The 18,566-nt window shown below is 34.3% G+C and overlaps 1 protein-coding gene across 1 annotated transcript; it reads right to left on the bottom strand.

Moving 5' to 3' along the window:
• Positions 1-996: 996 nt before the first annotated feature.
• Positions 997-6,234, bottom strand: LOC119823737 (beta-defensin 17-like). The gene is given in 3 exon segments (XM_042055760.1): positions 997-1,139; positions 5,087-5,221; positions 6,141-6,234. Coding segments are annotated over 3 exon segments (372 nt in total).
• Between the last annotated feature and the right edge of the window lie 12,332 nt (positions 6,235-18,566).

Consider the following 18,566-nt stretch of genomic DNA (forward strand, 5'->3'; position numbering starts at 1 on the left):
TCTATCTCTCTATCTGCATACAGGAATGAGCTCACAGAGAGGCTACAATAAAAGAAATTATGAATTTCCTTCTCTTTCTGATCCAAATTCTAGACCACATGTGTCTCTTTAATAATTTCCCTTTCCATTAATTAATTTGTCAAAACCTATTCTAATATATAGGGTGAGTGGATGTTTCGCAAGAAGTTTGATTTTATATAAATGGTGAAATTGTAATGCTATGGCAATAATAAAAAGCAAGCATTTTGGGTGGATATTGGATGGATATTTTATGTTGCGTTGCAGATCAGAATGTTGAACACTCAGAGGCAGGAGAGGAACTGAGTCTGATCAACGGTGAAAAGTGAAGAGGAGTGTTTCTTCCTTATGTGTATCTCCTTGTGTAATATTAGCTCTTTGATATAAAGAAAAGATTAAACCAATAATTATGTCTATATTCTTCTTTCTGAAATGTCCTCTATCCCTTTTGATTTAGGTTTCTCTCACCTAAATAAGAAACATGAGGAGACCCGAGAGTGATGTGAATTTTCTCTGCTACTTTGCTCTTATGCCTTGGTTATTTTCTCTCTTAAGCACTTTGTATCTCATGCGAATGATTTTTGTTCTCAATATGGAGTCACCAAGCCTAGTACTTCACACATTTTCATGGGGTTAATATATTAACAGTGCCTATCTATTGGTAGTCTATATCTCAGAGATACATGTTGTTTCTTTGACTTAGGCTTTCCCACCATTTGACTTTGTCCAACTATCACAAGACACAAAATTCTGAGCACTGTTCGAGGGATGTTCACAAATGGACTCAACTCATTTATTTCTGAATGTACCAATTAATATGTGAGCTAGAACCACTTCTGAATGACTCAGGATTAAATTTTATTTGATTCTTTTTGCTTTACGGAGACATACATATCTTGAAAATTTGGCTGGGAAGACTTAATTAGACTCGTTCTTCTTCTTGGGTGATGTGTATCTTTTCATTCGCCATCTTAAATTCTAGATGCAGCAGTGAGTTCCAGGTCTTATGCAGAAAGCAATCCTAAATTCATTTTCAGAGCACTGGGTTTTACAGTGACCTTTACTCATTTTGCACTGATAACTCAAATCCAAGCTACCATACTCGGGAAACCTCTTTTTGGCTGTAAGAAGGAAAGAAGGCTAGAATTAGGAAACTGTATGTAATACACCCATAAGGAGAAAGTTTTAGAGACAAAAGATTATAGTGTGACCATCCTCAGATGCTGGGAAGAATTTAAGTGAGTTCACTGTTGCCTTATATGAGGGATATCCTGGACTTCAGAAAGTGCCTTGGGACTAAGTCGGTTTTCACAAACGACTGGGTAATGAACTCAAAATAACTTCTTGAAGACAATGGTAAAAGTGAGTCATAATTTACATTCGGCTGACTTTCTTTCTGCAGCTGTCAATAGAATTAAGGATGCTCTAATCTGTTCTCATAAATAATCAATTCAAACCTTATGTTTTATGCTGAAAACTATTACTAAAATTCATTGAAAAGTAATTTTATCTTTCAAAAATATTTAAAAATAAGCAGTGGCAAACAATTTGTTCAAATAGAACTTTCCTGGACATTTTGTGATTTCCTTTCCCAAACATATTAACTAAATTATATCTAAACATAACAAAGTCATTGATCAAAGAGAAAAGAGGAGAGTAAGAAAGAGGAGACGACAAGGGGGAGAGAGAGAGAGAGTGTGTGTGTGTGTGTGTGTGTGTGTGTGCGTGCGCGCATTTATTTTTACCCTTACATCATTTCTGAAATTACCACAACACTTCCGGAAATCACAGGTGTTTGAAAAGGCATTCTTCAGATTTCTATTTGTTGTGTTGATATTGGCAAGGAATAAAGTCAGTATAGGGGCCAGTCAACCCTGACACTTTTTTATGGTGTACGATTCCATTAGCATACACTTATACATTGTATGTAAATGCTTACATATTTCAATGAGAGTTGATCTTATAGGCTGCATAAAACCTGAAATATTTACTTACTTTATTACTTGGGAAAAAGAAGTTTACTGACTCCTGCCTTACTTTAGAGTCTTTTTTTTTTTAATTAGGAAAACAAAACAAAACAAAAAATGGTTGAAAAATCTGTAGTTGGAGTTATGAACAGATTCTACCAACACTGCTATTCTGACAGGGTGGACTTTGTCACGTTTTAATCTAAAATTGTAAAAGTGAAATTAGAGTTCTTTTTCTTTTTGGACAGGATTTTATAAAACTCAGGCTGACTTCAAAATTGCTATGTAACCAAGGATGGACTTGAATTCCTGATACCCCTTGACTCTGACTCCCAGTTTTCAGGTTACAGAGATTTGCTACTATAGCAGGCAATTAGTTCCTATGAAATAGAAATAATTCTTGGGAGGCATGGCAGGCTCTAGGGTAGGCTTCTCATCCTAAGCAAAGTTGAATTTGTGATTGAACAAATCTTGATCTGGAGGGGCTTGTTATTTAGCAGATTATTTAGTAGCCTTTCTGAACTTTATCCCACAGTTGCCATTTTTACAGGCTATGACAAAAGTTCTCCCAGCATTTCTTAATGTCTTCTCAGGTGCATCTTACCCCTAATTGTTAGTCAATGTTCAAATAATACTGTGAGAAAACAAATAAATAACCTCTTGTCTTCAAGTGCATGAGTCACATTTTATCCTCACTCTGAAATATCTTCTTATGACTTTCTGAAAAATCCCTGTTTCTTTTTCATGACTGTGCAATTTATACTGTTATATCAGCCTCAGATGAGAGAGAATTTAAGTAGTATATGAATCTCAATTCATATACAAAACAAATCTGTACCGAATTATTCCACAGAATAATTCTTTAACCTACAACTTATTTTCATTTTTATTTATTTGTTTGTTTTATTCTTTAGATTACCTTGAATGCTTGGGGATATGACAGAAGGAAAGATTATGTGATGTCTTTGATACAAAAAATATTCTGTCCTGTTTTCATAACATATGCAAGATTGAAATAAAAATGTCCACAGAAATTAAAAACTTCAATTTTTAAGAAAAAAATAAAAGTGGGAACAATAGAAAGCCTTTTACTTCTATACTTTATGTGTATTTGTAGTGTTTGGAAATTGCAGAAGAAAGCTAATTTATACAAATGGATATTCCTTGCATTGAAAACTTAAGTACATAAATCAGTGATAGTGCAATGTCATTTTAATTCAGCTTGAATAAGAATTTTCATGCAAATAATACTGGCTTAAACATTCAGAGGTTGAGGAGAAGCAAATCAAAACACTCTATTTAACACTTATAGGACTACTGTACTATGAGGGGTTGTGGTTATTTGCCCAGACCTGGCTAGACAAGTTCAAGCCAATAGAACAGTCCTGTATGAAGCCCAACTACTGTCTGAAGCGCTATTGAGAGTTTACAGCTTCTGAATGTTTTCTAAGGGTGTTGTCTCCGGTTGGTTGGTCATACTTTGGTCTTCGAACTCATGAGCACATGGAGAGCACAAATTTCATCCTGGGTTATATTTTACTTATGTGTTTGTGTGTGTATCCCTGCAATAGTAGTTTATGTACTCCACATATGTGAACGTTAATACAGAGGCCAGAACAGATCATTAGATCCCCTAGATTTGGGATTGTAGGTGATTCTGAGCTGCCCACTCTGGGTTCTTGAAACTGAGGACCTAAACTCAGATCCTCTATAGGAACAGTAAGCATCCACAAGCACTCAGCCATCTACGCAGGCCCAGTGATGTACATTTATTTTCAACTTCATTCTATTACCATAGATTTGTGAGCTACAATGTGAATGAAAGTAAGCCTATTAGTTGCCTTTTCTAAAAAAAAAAAAATTATAGTATGCCTCTTCTGATATTGAAAGGAAAGTATCAGCCAACATAGTGATAGTTATTGTTTTTCATACTGTATTTGTCTATAATAATGAGTTCTTTACAGGTTTAGTTCATGTATAATTTTAAAAGGAACTTACCCTTTGGAAGTAATAGAAAAATACATAAGACCACTGACACACCATATAATTTATACTACTCTGTCATCTACGTGATTTATAATTTCCTAGCCTGCATTGCATGTAAATGTTTCATTTTGTTGAAGGAAAGGATAAGTAACTATGGTTATTAGTAACCTGAAGAAATATGTTTTAAAAAAGATACAGGTTGAAATACATTTATATAATTATTTACTAGTGTTAATTATTGCAGAACATATAGGAAAATAACCTATTGTGTGTTAGAGGCCATATGAATCCTGGGGTATATAATGGCTATTAGACCAGATCATCTAAAATGAATGAATGAATGGGTTAATTTATTAATATAAAAATAAATGAATAAATTGAAGTCAGCATTCTTATTTTGCTTTTTGAAGTTAATGAATATGTGTCACTTCATAAGAAGATCAATATTTTACTGTATACCTTCTGGGGAGAGATAGTCCTTCAGGGAAACCTTTCACCAAAATACAGTAGATGGTAATACAAGAAATACTTCAAAGAAAACCAATAAGGACCTTAATTGACTTGTAATTATGAGAAAAGAATACCAAAAGGCATTTCACTAATACCCTATTATAGAATAAAAATATCAGTTAAATAATCCAACACTGAACTATTTTCACCTTATAGGTGATAATGCTCAGCAACAGTTTCCCAAAAAATACATAAATTCATCAAGAATAAAAACTAAATATATATTACTGAATAAACATAATAGGGTGAGTATGGTTATTTTAATTTGAAACTTAGCAATCATTTTAAATTTCAATATAATGGAATCTGAACACAGTGGCAACCAATGCTACTATGTATCATATCCTGAAAATGCATGATAATATCCATAGGCAGCAAGAAATTAATCTCAATATAATATTATCAGCTAAACTACATTTTCTTCATATTTCACTGGGCTTCCCACTAGTAATTATTACATGTTGCAATTCAAAAATTTCATAGTAAATCTAGTAAAACAATATTCTCATTCTAACTTTTTTTAAAAAAGTGTTTTTAACAAATAGCTAGAGAAACCTTTGCAAATCCATTTCTACAAATACCTCTGACAAATACTTGCATATTACCTGGTAATATTGTGACCCAAAGGAGCATAATAAAGAAAAAGAGATGAATCTTCATGGTACAGTTTCTTAAGCAAGAAGTGACAACAGATCCTCTTTGGAAAGCCGGTTTGTTTTGCATTCAAGAAGCAATGACCACTTTTATTTATAGAGCTTCCTGGGAAGGACTTTGAAGCTTGAAAAACCAAAATCATTTGTATGTGTGGGTTAATTATTGTGCCATTTTCAAAGAACATGGTCATGACATTATTACTAGTAAATTTCCACAAAACAAAACCTGCTTAGATTAGCTTTTTTTCTCAAGACAGGGTTTCTCTATAGCTTTGCGAGCCTGTCTTGGAACTAGCTCTTGTAGACAAGGCTGGCCTCGAACTCACAGAGCTCTGCCTGCCTCTGCCTCCTGAGTGCTGCCACCACCGCCCAGCTGATTGGATTAGTTTTAATGGAACTTCCCAATAACCAACTTTTTCAGAACTATTTTAATAAGGAATTTTTGTTTAAAATGGTCGCAAAAAGTGGAATGTTGAAAATTACAATTACCAGGCCCTCAGTTATATGATATTTGTAGTCTTAACTATTTAAATGTACCTATTATTAAGTCATTCCATGTTGTCTCAGGATATTAAAGCTGCTTGTTATGATTAAATTCTTGTATTTTACAACTTAAAGCAACTAGAGGTCTGGAGATCACATGCTTGTTTTGATTATAAGATGCAATCATTTATATATAAGATTACCAGGAATTCTCTAATCACTGATGTTCATGGGGAAGACTTCCACACATTTTAATGATAGTTTATTAATTTTTAACATTTACTCATTTAATTTCAACCTTCAAAATCTAAAACTTTTTATCATTTTTTTATGGACCTGAAAGTGATGCCAGTTTCAATCTGCATGCTTTTAACATCTTTATTCTACATATGGTCATATCAATCTGCTGCTAGTTGACCCAGCTTACAGAAGCTGATACTCTGAAAAAGGAAGCAATGGATTCTCCTACCACAGGGTAAGGTCAAGCAAAATACTCAGACTGTTGTTTTTAAACTTTACCTACATATTAGTTCCCAAGAGGACCAATTCAGTTGAGATTTCAAAGCTCCTTTTTCCCCAGTGTCTGATTTTGAAGATTGGAAATGGAGATTCAGCATTTTGGGGTTTTTTTTTTTTTTTTTTTTTTTTTTTTTTTTTTTTTTTTTTTTTTTTTTTTTGGTTTTTCGAGACAGGGTTTCCCTGTAGTTTCTAGAGCCTGTCCTGGATCTAGCCCTTGTAGACCAGGCTGGCCTCGAACTCAGAGATCCACCTGCCTCTGCCTCCCGAGTGCTGGGATTAAAGGCGTGTGTCACCACCGCCCGGTGAGATTCAGCATTTTTATTTCTAATAAGACTAGGGAATGTGATTTCTGTTGAAAGCGAATGTACATAACATGTATATCTGATCCACTCATTTGATAAAACAATAAGCATATGATAGAATGGAACAGATTCATAAACATTATGGAGCTGGTTTGGGATTTCCATCCAGGCTTTTCACCACAGGTAAGAAAGGGGAAACAAAGATAGTTGAACTTACAAACCTGATGATAATACATAAGACAAAGCTTCTTCCTATATAATAATAATGAAAGCTGTAGAATGAAGTCAAAAGTCAAAGAAGGGATGCTGGTTCTATGGGAGGGCACTTTCTTCCTGAAAGAATACCGAATGGAGAATTTATAATTGCTGAAACAGAGAACAAGTTCGTTGTTATTTTACTATGTAACATTTTATACATGGATATTATGAAGCATTGATATTTAGAATTCAGTGGTTGATTTCTAATTCCATTAATTACTTGACACCTAGGACACCATGCAAACATTTCTAGTTTTGGAAGTAGTGTTCTAGCGTGTCTTGAAGAGAATATACAGATGAATAAAGCACCAGCATCAGGACATTGTCCTTTCCATTGGTTAGATTTAAGGGATTTACAAAGAAATCACATAGAGCCATCAAGCAAAGAGAACTGGAATGATGGTAAGAAATCATGACCAACTTGGTTCTAAGAGAAAAATTACTATGAGAATTATGATTTCATGTAATGATAAAGTTTTAATCTATCAACAATACATCTATATCCATGTATATGCTAACAGAATCCTTAAAATACATTGAGCATAGAGCTGAATATGGCAAAAACTGAATGAAGAAATGAAGAGGTAATGAATATAACGAAACTTGGAGGAAATAATGCCCTACTTTTAATAATGCATTCTGTAAGTAGAATTGCTAAAGAAAAATATCAACACATTTATAGAATACTCAAACCATCAAAAACAAATCACATACACACATAAGCAAAACACATATTCCTCTCAAGTGACCACGGAACATCTCTCACGCAGTCAAAATATTAGGACACAAATAGGTTCAAATAAATTTCGGAATAGAAATGACATATTTCTAAACAATTCTGTTAGAAATTAACATGTGAAGAAAATTTAAAAGGTCATAGGCATCTTAAAATCAAACAATAAATTCTTAAATAAATAGTGTCTTACAAGCAGATCAGAAAGAAATGGGAAATGTATTTAAGAAGAATACTAAAATAGATTTTTGGGTGATGGATTAACAGTTAAGAGCAGTTACACCTCTTACATTCTGCCTTCTAAACTGTTTCTAACTGTATCAAATACCTTGCCATCATTTTTTTTTGTTGTTGTTTTTCATGACAGTGTTTCTCTGTAGCTTTATAGCCTGTCCTTCCTGGAACTAGCTCTTGTAGACCAGGCTGAGCTTGAACTCACAGAGATCCACCAGCCTCTGCCTGCCGAGTGCTGGGATTAAAGACCTGTGCTGCCTCCACCCAACTTCATATTTTTTGTTTTTAAAACAAGTGCATTCTAAAAAGGAAAATTAATCTTTTACGAACTGAATAAAATTGAATTGCTTTTGTTTCTCTCATATATTACATCCTGACTGTAGTTTTCCTTCCCTCCAATTTTCCCAGTCTCTTCCCCTAACCTCCCCCTCTTTCCCACATGAACTCCTCCACCAGTTTCCTTCAGAAAAGAGTGGTTCCCCCCAGGGAAATAAACCAAACACAGCATAACAAGTTACAATAAGACTAGGCACATACTCTCATATTAAGGCTGGACAAGGCCACCCAGTGTAGAAAAAGGGTCCTATGCAAAAAAGTCAGAGACAACCCCTAACCCCACTGTTATGAGTCCCACAAGAAAATCTAGCCTTACAACAATAACATATAGCCAGAGGACCTAGCTCCTACCCATACCAGATCCTGGATTGCTGCTTCAGTTTCATTGAGACTCTATGACCTCTGGGTAGTTGATTCTGAGGACCATGTTCTTTTGATGTCCTTGACCTGTCTGGCTCCTACAGTTCTTCTTCCCCCTCTTCCTCAGGGTTCCCCTGGCTCTGATTAATGTTTGACTGTGGGTCTCTGCATCTGCTCCCATCAGTTGCTGAACGAAGTTCTTTAATGATGACTGGGCTAGATATAGATGCATGAATATAGTGGAAGGCCACTTGGAATCATTTTTCTATTTTTTTTTTTTGTCATTAGTGTTTGGTTCTATCTTAGGTCTTTGGGTTATCCAGACCCTGGTTCCTGGCCATTTGGGCAGTGTTAGGTATGAGCTCTCTTTACTGGTGTGGGCATCAAGTTGGACCAGTCATTTGTTAGTCACTCCCACAAGTTCTGTACCACTATTACCCCCAACACGCATTACAGGCATGAGAAATTGTAGGTTGAAGCTTTTGTGGCTGAGTTGGTATCCCAGGCTCATCACTGGTTACAGAAGACAGACGGTTCAGACTCCATATACTCCATTATTAGGAGCTTTCACTAGTTACTAATAAGACTATTTTTATGTAACTATCATTTAGTCATGAGTTAATCCAGGAGAAAATACAACAAATTCTGTATTTTTAAACCATTAATATAGAAAAAATAAATAGTGAATATTTGTTTATATAACAAAGAAAAATTTCAGAGTAAAGGCAATTTTAATGAGTATATTTTAATGAACTTTTATGAATATGAAAGAAATGCATCCCCTTATTTAACTCTGCCTGCTTGAGTTACTTTGTCAAAATTTAACTACTTGTTCCTTCATGTGAAAAACTGTCTAAAAAGATGGCTTATGCTTGAGTGTTGGGGAGACAGTGAGAGTGGGTACTGCTACTGATCTACTTTATGGGGAGCCCTATCTCAATACTAGCACCTGTCTTGGTAAACTAGAAAAGGCAGAAAGATAAAATAAAACTGGATGGGAAATATGTAGTCAGGAGACAGCTATTTAGTTCCCAAATGCTTAGCCCCAAAATAATCACACAGAAACCATATTATTTAAATCAGTGCTTGGCCCATTAGCTCTGGCTTATTCTTGGCTAACTCTTACATATTAATTTAATATGTTTTGTAAGAAAGCAGGTACTGGTCTGTATAAACTTCTCATTTAATATGATGAAAGGAACTCTTATTTTATTCGAAGCAATAACTGAGATGTCCATCTGAGTAGTGGCTGTTAACAGAGTCTAGAGAAAGCTGATGATGGACAGACAAATATGCCATCTTTTCTCTTGCAATTTCTTTCTATAAGAAATTAAACAAGTTACAAAATATGGGTGTAAATTGAAAGTTATTAGCTTTACAAAAATTCTTTTAATAATATAGAATATGATGTTTTATATTTATTCACAGTTATTATTTAAAGCCTCTTGTGCTGATTATGGATCTCAATGTAAAAGGTAAGTGAAGTTATATTTCTGAAGAAAGTTCTTGAGGATCTACCGAGATCAACATTGACCGTGGAATTAGAGCAGAAAGGGGTATGTTGAAGAAAACACTCCTCGATTCATTTTCTTTCCACTGTCTTGCTCTGCCTAGATCTGGCATTCAGTACCTACAAACATTCAGTTATTTATTATTTATTGTTTAGACTTATTAGAAACCTTACCACCCTGGATGATAAAGCTGTACATGATGCATTTGTTAAATGATAGTGGGCCAATGAGAATAGTCACAACTTTTGGACCACTTACAATATAACTTCATGAATAAAAATTAGTAAATTAATTCTATCATATATTCTAACAAATTATTTTTTTAACTTTCACCATTTAAACAAGATTTTTTCCCCTACTTTTCATACACAGTGTAGTTTGGAAAGGGGAGGAAAGAGAGAGACAGGGGGTAAAGTCAGAATTATCCTTAGTTATATTCATGAAGCACATAGCCATGTATATGCTTCCTTGCTATTTTTCACTGAATATGTAGTAAAATTGTAACCTTATGTATAGAAAATATATAGAAGGGGCTAGAAAGTTTTCTCAGAGGTTAAGAGTACTGGTTACTATGCCAGAGGATCCGGGCTTGACCTAAGCACACAAATGAGGCTCCACAATCATCTTGTTTTGCCTATATTTGCAATTATAATTTATAAAAACCTAGTTACAGAAAGGAAATGAATAAACCTCTAAACCCCAATTTCCACTTTCACTTGGGGTAGTCTGGTAACAATGTCATTAAAACCGTAGACACTATGAAAGATATGTTTTAAGCTATTTTATAGGAAGTTTATTGCAGGCTCTATCCATCACCCTCAGCAATTCCTATCATTTTCATTAGAACATAATTTTTACTGAATAGATACATGAATTTATTGAAAAATTTTAAAAAGAAATACCAAGCCTCTAAGGAGAAACAAGTGCTGAGAATGAGCTGTATCCTAGCACCTCATGAGACAATTTAGAGAACACTCATACTTCATAGTAAGTGCCTGAGCTTACTTTCCGGGCCAAGGTTACTTGATAAGGCCATGAGAAATTAAACCAGGCAAGTTTGGGGGATATCTCAGGACTGGGGGTGGGACATTTTTATTTAGAGCAATCAGACCTTTTATATCTTTATCAGAAGCAGAATATAATGACAATTGCCAGGACAAATGCAGTTTGCAGGATACAATGATATTTACAAGATATACAGGGTACATCAGAGCAATTGTGCTGTTAAGCTTCCATACTTCCATGACTACTAAGGCAAATACAAAGACACACAAAGCAGCCAAAACTCTTTACAACATGAAGGAATGCCTTGATTTCTCAGGATCTGGAAGGCATACATTGCCCCAAAAGCCATGGCTTCCAACCTGAAATACTTATGACACATGTCTCTCAAGGCAACTAGGCCAGGCCAACTCCATGGTTTCCGGTACTCCATATCTGAAGACATTATTTAGACTGTTACTATGGGAAGGATTTTGGCCTTTAGACTAGAAAATTTAGACCAGACCATTTTGTATAGAGGCTGTCAAGATGGGCTCCCCTCTCCCTTCAAACATGAAGAAAACTGACAAGTTTATTTTTTTTAATTTCAGGTCTCTGACTTTTATTTACTTTGAACATTTATTTTATAAACTTGATCCTTTAAGAGATAAATCTGTCCCTTGCCAGTTTTGCAACTTAGAACTGTTTCTCTAATTCAATATGCAGCTCTCTTTGACTAACCCCTATGACAATAGTATGAGAAGTGTAAAAAGTATGACTCGTATTTTCAGATTTTGGTGGAGATGAGCTAGTTTTCAATGAAACAAATCACAAAGAACAAGGCATGTGCAGTACAGGGGTCAAGAACACATATTAAATGATAATGTGCCAATAACATCCATCTAAACTCACAGAACTTGCAAATGAGGAAGCAAAGAACAAACTTGGAGTAGAAGCTTCAACAGGTGTGCTGCTATTTGGAGGAAAGAAAGGGGTATTGCGATAAAAGTATTCAAGGAAAGACCTAACCAAGTTTGAAATCATTTCAAGGTAAGGGGAACTGCCCAGAAGCATTGTAGCAGAAGAGAATTTGAGTCAGGAAGTCTTGAAGCAATGCTACTGTACAGGAACCTCCAAATTAGAAACTGTTCTCATATAGTATAATGTGAAACCTCTGATGCTGAAAACCTAAGAACATCCTGTGACACCCATTTAGTTAAAAACATGGAGTTCCTCCAGACCAGCATGTAACATTTCACCAACCACACAGCTATTTCATAATAGGCTGTTCATTAAAATGCCATTGTCCCTTTGATCCAAGTCTATGCTTCTCTGATATTCTGAATGCTGATAGTTATTAAATTAGTGATAAAACTTTATTTCATTGTGGGGACAAAGAAAGCTATGCCATTATATGAAACAAAGAAAAAATGTCAAAATAATCAGTTTATAAAGGCACAAGGAATGGTAGAAAATAAAAAAGTTGGCTGGAAATGTTCCTCAAATAGACATTTCAATGTATAGATTCTATTGGTTAAGAGACAAAAGAACTTAGCACTACCAGAAGGTAGGAAATAGTTCTGGTAGTTCTCAACCACAGCATGTCCTTAGCTGAGATCTTCTGAAAGGGGAAGAAACCTAGGTCAAAGGCCCAGAAAATATTTTCAACAAATAATAGAAAAAAATTTCTCTAACCTAAGAAAAGAGATACCTATAAAATTACTAGAAGCATGTGGAATACCAAATAGATTAGATCAGAAAATAAATTCCCCTTGACACATAATAAATGAAACCCTAAACATACAGGACAAGGAAAGAATATTAAGAGTTACAAAGGAAAAAGACAAAGTAACATACGTTAAAATAACATATTATTTTCAATGGAGATTCACAGAAGCCAGAGGATCTGGACAGATGTGCTGTAGATTCTAAGAGGCTGAAGATGCCATGTCAGACTACTATACCCAGCAAAACTTTCAATCATAGTAGATAATGAAGAAAGGTTTAAGTATGAAAACAGCAAGTTTAAGAAGTACCTATCAACAAATCCAGTTCTATAGAAAGTACTAACAGGACAACTTCAATCTGAAGAGGCTAACAGCATACAAGAAATCACATGTAATAAATTATTCCAAACTAGCAAATAAAAAACAAAAACAAAACAGAAAGAAACCCCACACAAATAATATAACAGGAATCAAAACAGCTATCATTGTTAACTCTAAAAATACATTTTCTCACTTCATATATATTGTAAAAATATCACCTCAGGGTGAAGGACTGAAAAAATATTTCCCAAGCAAATAGACCAAGAAGTAAGCTGGTGCAGCCCTTTTAACATCTACCAAAATAGACTTTAAAACAAAACTAATCACAAGCAATAGAGAAGAATACTACATATACATTAAAGAAAAAAATCCACCAAGAATGTGAGGATATTGCAATTCTTAATATCTATGCATCAAACACAAGGGCACCTTAGCTCATAAAGAAAGATCACTATAGCTTAAATCATATATTGACCCTCTCACACTGATAGTGAGTGACTTTAATATTGCAAATATACAGGTCATTCAGAAAAAAGCAAACAGAGAAATGCTAGAGATAACAGATGTTATAAACCAAATGGATCAAACATATTTATAGGACACTTCACCCAAAGACAGAAGAATAGAACTTCTCATCACCTCATTGAACTTCCTTCAAAGCTGACAACATACTGAGACACAACACAAGTCTCAAAGATAAAAGAAAATTGAAATAACACCTGAATCTTATCTGATCACAAGGGACAATAACAGAAGCATCAGAAATTTTACAAAATCATAGAAAACAACTCTCTACTGACTGGAAAATGGGTCAAGACAGAAATGGAGAAAAAAAATTAAAGACTTTCTAGGATGGAATGAAAAAGAAAACACAACATACCCAAACTTATGGAACACAATGAACACGGTTTTAAGAGATACTTTCACAGCATTTTATGCCTTAATAAAAAACAATAACAACAAAAACCCCAAGCATCAGCAAATAAAAAAACTGGAGGGATCTCATGCAAGTAAATTAATAGCATACCAGACTGAAAGTTCTAGGACAAATGGAAGAAATCACATCCAAAAAGAGTAGATGCCAAGAATTAATCAAACACAAGGCAGATAGAATCAATGATATAAACAGTTGGTTCTTTGAGAAAATAAATAAGATTGACAAACCCTTATCAAAATTAAGTAAAAGGTATAAAGAGAAGACTCAAATCAAGAAAGTTAGAGATAAAAAGAGGGAAATAACAACAGATACTAAAATCCAGAGAATAATAAAGACATACTTTCAAAACCTGCATTCCACGAAATGGAAAGATCTAGAAGAAATGGATCATTTTCTTGGTACATGTCACTATCAAAGTTAAGTCAGGATAAGATCAGCAATTTAAACATAAACATAACTGCTAGTGAATAAAAGCAGTATTAAAAGTCTACCAGTCCCCAATATAACCATGTTTTAGCGCAGAATTCTACTTGATTTACAATGAATTGTAAATGTCAATACTCCTCAAATTACTCAAAAATAGAAATACAGACCAATTTCCCTTATGAATGTAGATGCAAAATTCCTCAATAAAAATGCTGACAAACACAATCCAAGACCATATCAAAAAGATCATCCAACATGATCCAACAGGCTTCATCCTAGAGATATAAAAAACTAAAAGAAGAAAAAAAGTTGGTCATCTTTTTAGATGTATAGCAGGTTTTTGACATTTCAATAATTCTTCATGATAAAAGTTCTGGAAAGATTATGAGTACAAGGGACATAACTCAACATTACAATGGCTGTTTACTAGAACCCATAACCAATATTAAAAAGAATGGAGAGAAATTCAAAGCACCTTTACTAACAGCAGGAGCAAGACAACATCGCCCACTCTCCTCACACCTATTTAATATAGTACTTAAAGTCTTCACTAGAAAAAAATAAGATAACTGAAGATCAAGGAAATATATACTAAAAAGGAAAAAGTCAAAGTATCTTTATTTGCAGATGGTATGGTAGTGTACATAATCAAACCTAAAAATTCTACTGGGAAACTCTTACATCTATAAACATTTCAACAAAGTAACTTGAAGCAAAAGTAACTCAGAAAATCTGTAGTCCTCTTATATAAATGATAAATGAACTAAGAAAGATTTTATTAGGGAAATAAAACCTTCTAAAATAGCCTCAAATGTTTAAAAAATATCTAAGGGTAACTCTAATCAAGCAAGTGAAATACTTTTATGATACAAACTTCAAGCCTTGGAAGAAAGAAAATATATCAGAAGATGGAAAGGTCTCCCATACTCATGGACCAGTAGAAGTAACACAGTAAAAATAGCTATTGTACTGCAAACAATATACTAATTTAATGCAATCACCACCAAAATATCAACACAATTCTCCATAGATCTTGGTAAAACATTTTTCAGTTTCATATAGAAACATAAGAAAACACAAGATAGCTAAAAATGAAATACTGGATAATGAAAGAACTGCTGAAGGTATTACCACCCCCAATCTCAAATTGTAAAACAGAACTATAATAGTAAAAACAGATGGTATTGGCACAAAGGAAGACATGGCAATGAATGGAATCAAGTAGAAGACAAAGATGTAAATCTACACACCTATGGACACTTGATATTTGATTCTAAATCACCGTAAATAAACACTAGAAAAAGACAGCATTTTCAATTGTGTTGGTCAAACTGGACAGCTCCATATAGAAGTATCCTAATAGAGCCATACTTTTAACTCTGTAAAAATATCACCAGAAATGGATCAAAAGCACAACATCAAACCATATATACTGAACCTGAAAAAAACAGAAATTGGAGAGGAACCTTGAACTCAGTGGCACAGGAGATTTTCCGAACAGAACGCTATTAGCACAGGCACTAAGATCAACAATTAACTAATGTGACCTCATTATTTAAATTGAAAAGCATCTGCACAGCAAGGACACCATAATTTGGACAAAGCAGTAGCCAAGGAAATGACAAGAGTTTTATCAACTACACATATGAAAGATGCCTAATATCCAAAATATATAAATAACTCAAGAAATTGGATATCAGAAAAAAATCCAATTTAAAAATGAAGTACAGATCTAAATAGAGCATTCCCCAAAGAGGAAAGTAAAATGTTTAAGAAAAACTTGAAAAATATGTTTAACATCCTTAGCCATCAGGAAAATGCAGAACAAAAAGCTATACTTCTAGGAGGATTAGAAGCTCAAAGCCACCTTTGCTTATATAGCATGCTCAAGATCATTACTGACTATGTACTATCATAGCTTTAAATAATATTAGTAATCATGCCAGTAATGTGTAAGGTAAGGATGGAAATCAATGCAATTTTCTAAGGCTTCTCAATGTCCATGTTAATATTTGAGAAGACCCCAAATTTTCCACATACATTTAAAAATGTGGGGAGAAGCAAAGAAGTCATGTGAGTATGAACGCGATGATTCTATACAACAGGTCCATATTGGAGGATGTTTATCACAAATTCAAGAGCTACAGTAGCCTGAGATCAAATGAAAGCTGCTTTTATATTTCCAAGGCTGTGCAGTGTCAATGAGAAATGAGATTGATTCTATCATTTGGAGTAGGCCACTGATCATTTAAAAAGAATCATAACTTTAACAATAGAAAATTAATATGCCAAATTCGGCAGAGAAGCAAAGCAAGTAGGCATCTGGCCTCATTATGGACACCAGAGGGACAAGAGGCTACCATGGTGAACCCAAGCCTACTTCTTTGTACCATGTGATGAACTGCAAGAGCTCTGGTTTTGGTGTTTGGCAAGGTAAGTAAATACTAGTATGGAGGATAATGCAATTCTAAATTATGTGGCTGGGCTTCTAAATGGCTAACAAGGAATGGAGTTTTCTGCTATCCATACCAATGGTGCTCACCATTTCCTATTTAAAGTGTACATGATGTGTGTTCTCTGCACCTACTAACATAGGGCAAATAAACTTCAGAAGACACTAATTAGAATAAAGAATGAAAGTTCAGAAATTTAAAATTTTTCTGTAACCTAACTTACATACATTTACAGTTCCATAGTCGATGAACTTCCATGTACTTAAAGACTGTTATAACCATTGAATTCAAAGTCCCCCCCCCCAAAATAAAAATACACATATTTGCTTTTGAATATAGCCTCTGAACAGTTTTATAATTTCAAACTCAAGTTGGTGAAAGGTTATAACAGTTTGTACTGAAGTAAAAAAAATCATTGAAGGTAATACAATATTCAACAATGGATTTTATAACATATTTCTATTGTATTTATGCTTTTATAGAAAGCCATTATGGTTTTTAAAAAGTGTGGTTTTATTTTATAACCAACCTTTTGGTTTCTTTTGTGCCTGAACACATATTCTTTACTGTTTTAATAATTGCTTTAATTTGCTTTCTATGGCTTTCATAAGCACCATAACAAGAAGCACCTCAGTGTATGAAAGTGTTCATTTGACATACATTTCTGGGTCACAGCCCATTGTTGTAGAAGCCATGTCAGGAACTAGAGAAGGAACTGAAGTAGCAACCATGAGATTACTTCTTAGTGGCTTGCTTTCTGGCTTCCTTTTGTAACTGAGGCCCACCTCCCTAAAGACAGCACCCCTGACAGTGACCTTGGCAGTCCAACTTAAATCTTACATCAGGGCAGTCTTTCACAGTTATGACCACAGGCCAATCTGATCCAGAAAATTCCATGACTAAGGTGCCCTCTTCCCAATTGGCTCTAGATTATGTCATGTTGATAGTAAGGATCACATTTCAGCTTTAAAAATAAATCATCTTCTATCTGTTATCCTTAATGTTACTTTCTTGTTTCTGAGCACCGTGTTGTATTCAAAGTAGGGGATGTGCTCAGTGAATACTGTATATAAGTTTTATTCTAAGTAAGTTTAGAAAAAAATTTTAAAAAAGGATTTTGAGATTTGAGTCATACAATGTCAATAGGACAAACTTATTCACCAGAACTGTTGATAGTAATAAAAGTTGGAAATGAATTTTTAAGTAGTTTAGAACAATATTTACTAATATTTAAGAAAAATTTGATGTCTAAGCAAGAAGAAATTGGTCCCTTGGTTTGCTATATGAACAACTCTTTGCAAGTCAAGGGAAAAAAACTTTTACTATGATTTCATAATTCATCAAACAGTGTCAAACACAAATTAACTAGAAAAGTATCTAATTTTGGATTCATAGATGCTCCTTCAATGCAAATGTATTGTTCTGCAGTCATAGCGGTAATTGGTTAATAATGGCTTATAAACTGGCAAGAATCTGCTGAGGAAAATTCTAAGAATCAAGGAGCCCATAGTTGAGACATAAAATTGAAGCAAAACTCCGTTTGCCCTTCCTTTGTCAGAAGGGCAAGTGTCTCAGAGCATTTAATTTAAAAAGAAAAAAAGTCTCACAAAATGCAACAGTATTTCACCAGTTGAAATGGCTCTGGAGTCTTCCATCAACTTGCAGAATTAGCTTGCAAGTGTTGCCAGCATTCTTTCAGTCTGCTTCCAGCATGGGGCCGACCACCTGCTGTGGAATAAGGGTGGAGCGACCAGCAGTTATTATAGCAGTAGCCATAAGTTTATTGCTTATTGGTACTAAACTTAAATCTTAGTAATTTTGAATTACTGAGTTAGCTTAGATTTATGGAGA

This window comes from Arvicola amphibius, chromosome 9 (assembly GCF_903992535.2).
Source record: "Arvicola amphibius chromosome 9, mArvAmp1.2, whole genome shotgun sequence".
Taxonomy (NCBI): Eukaryota; Metazoa; Chordata; class Mammalia; order Rodentia; family Cricetidae; genus Arvicola; species Arvicola amphibius.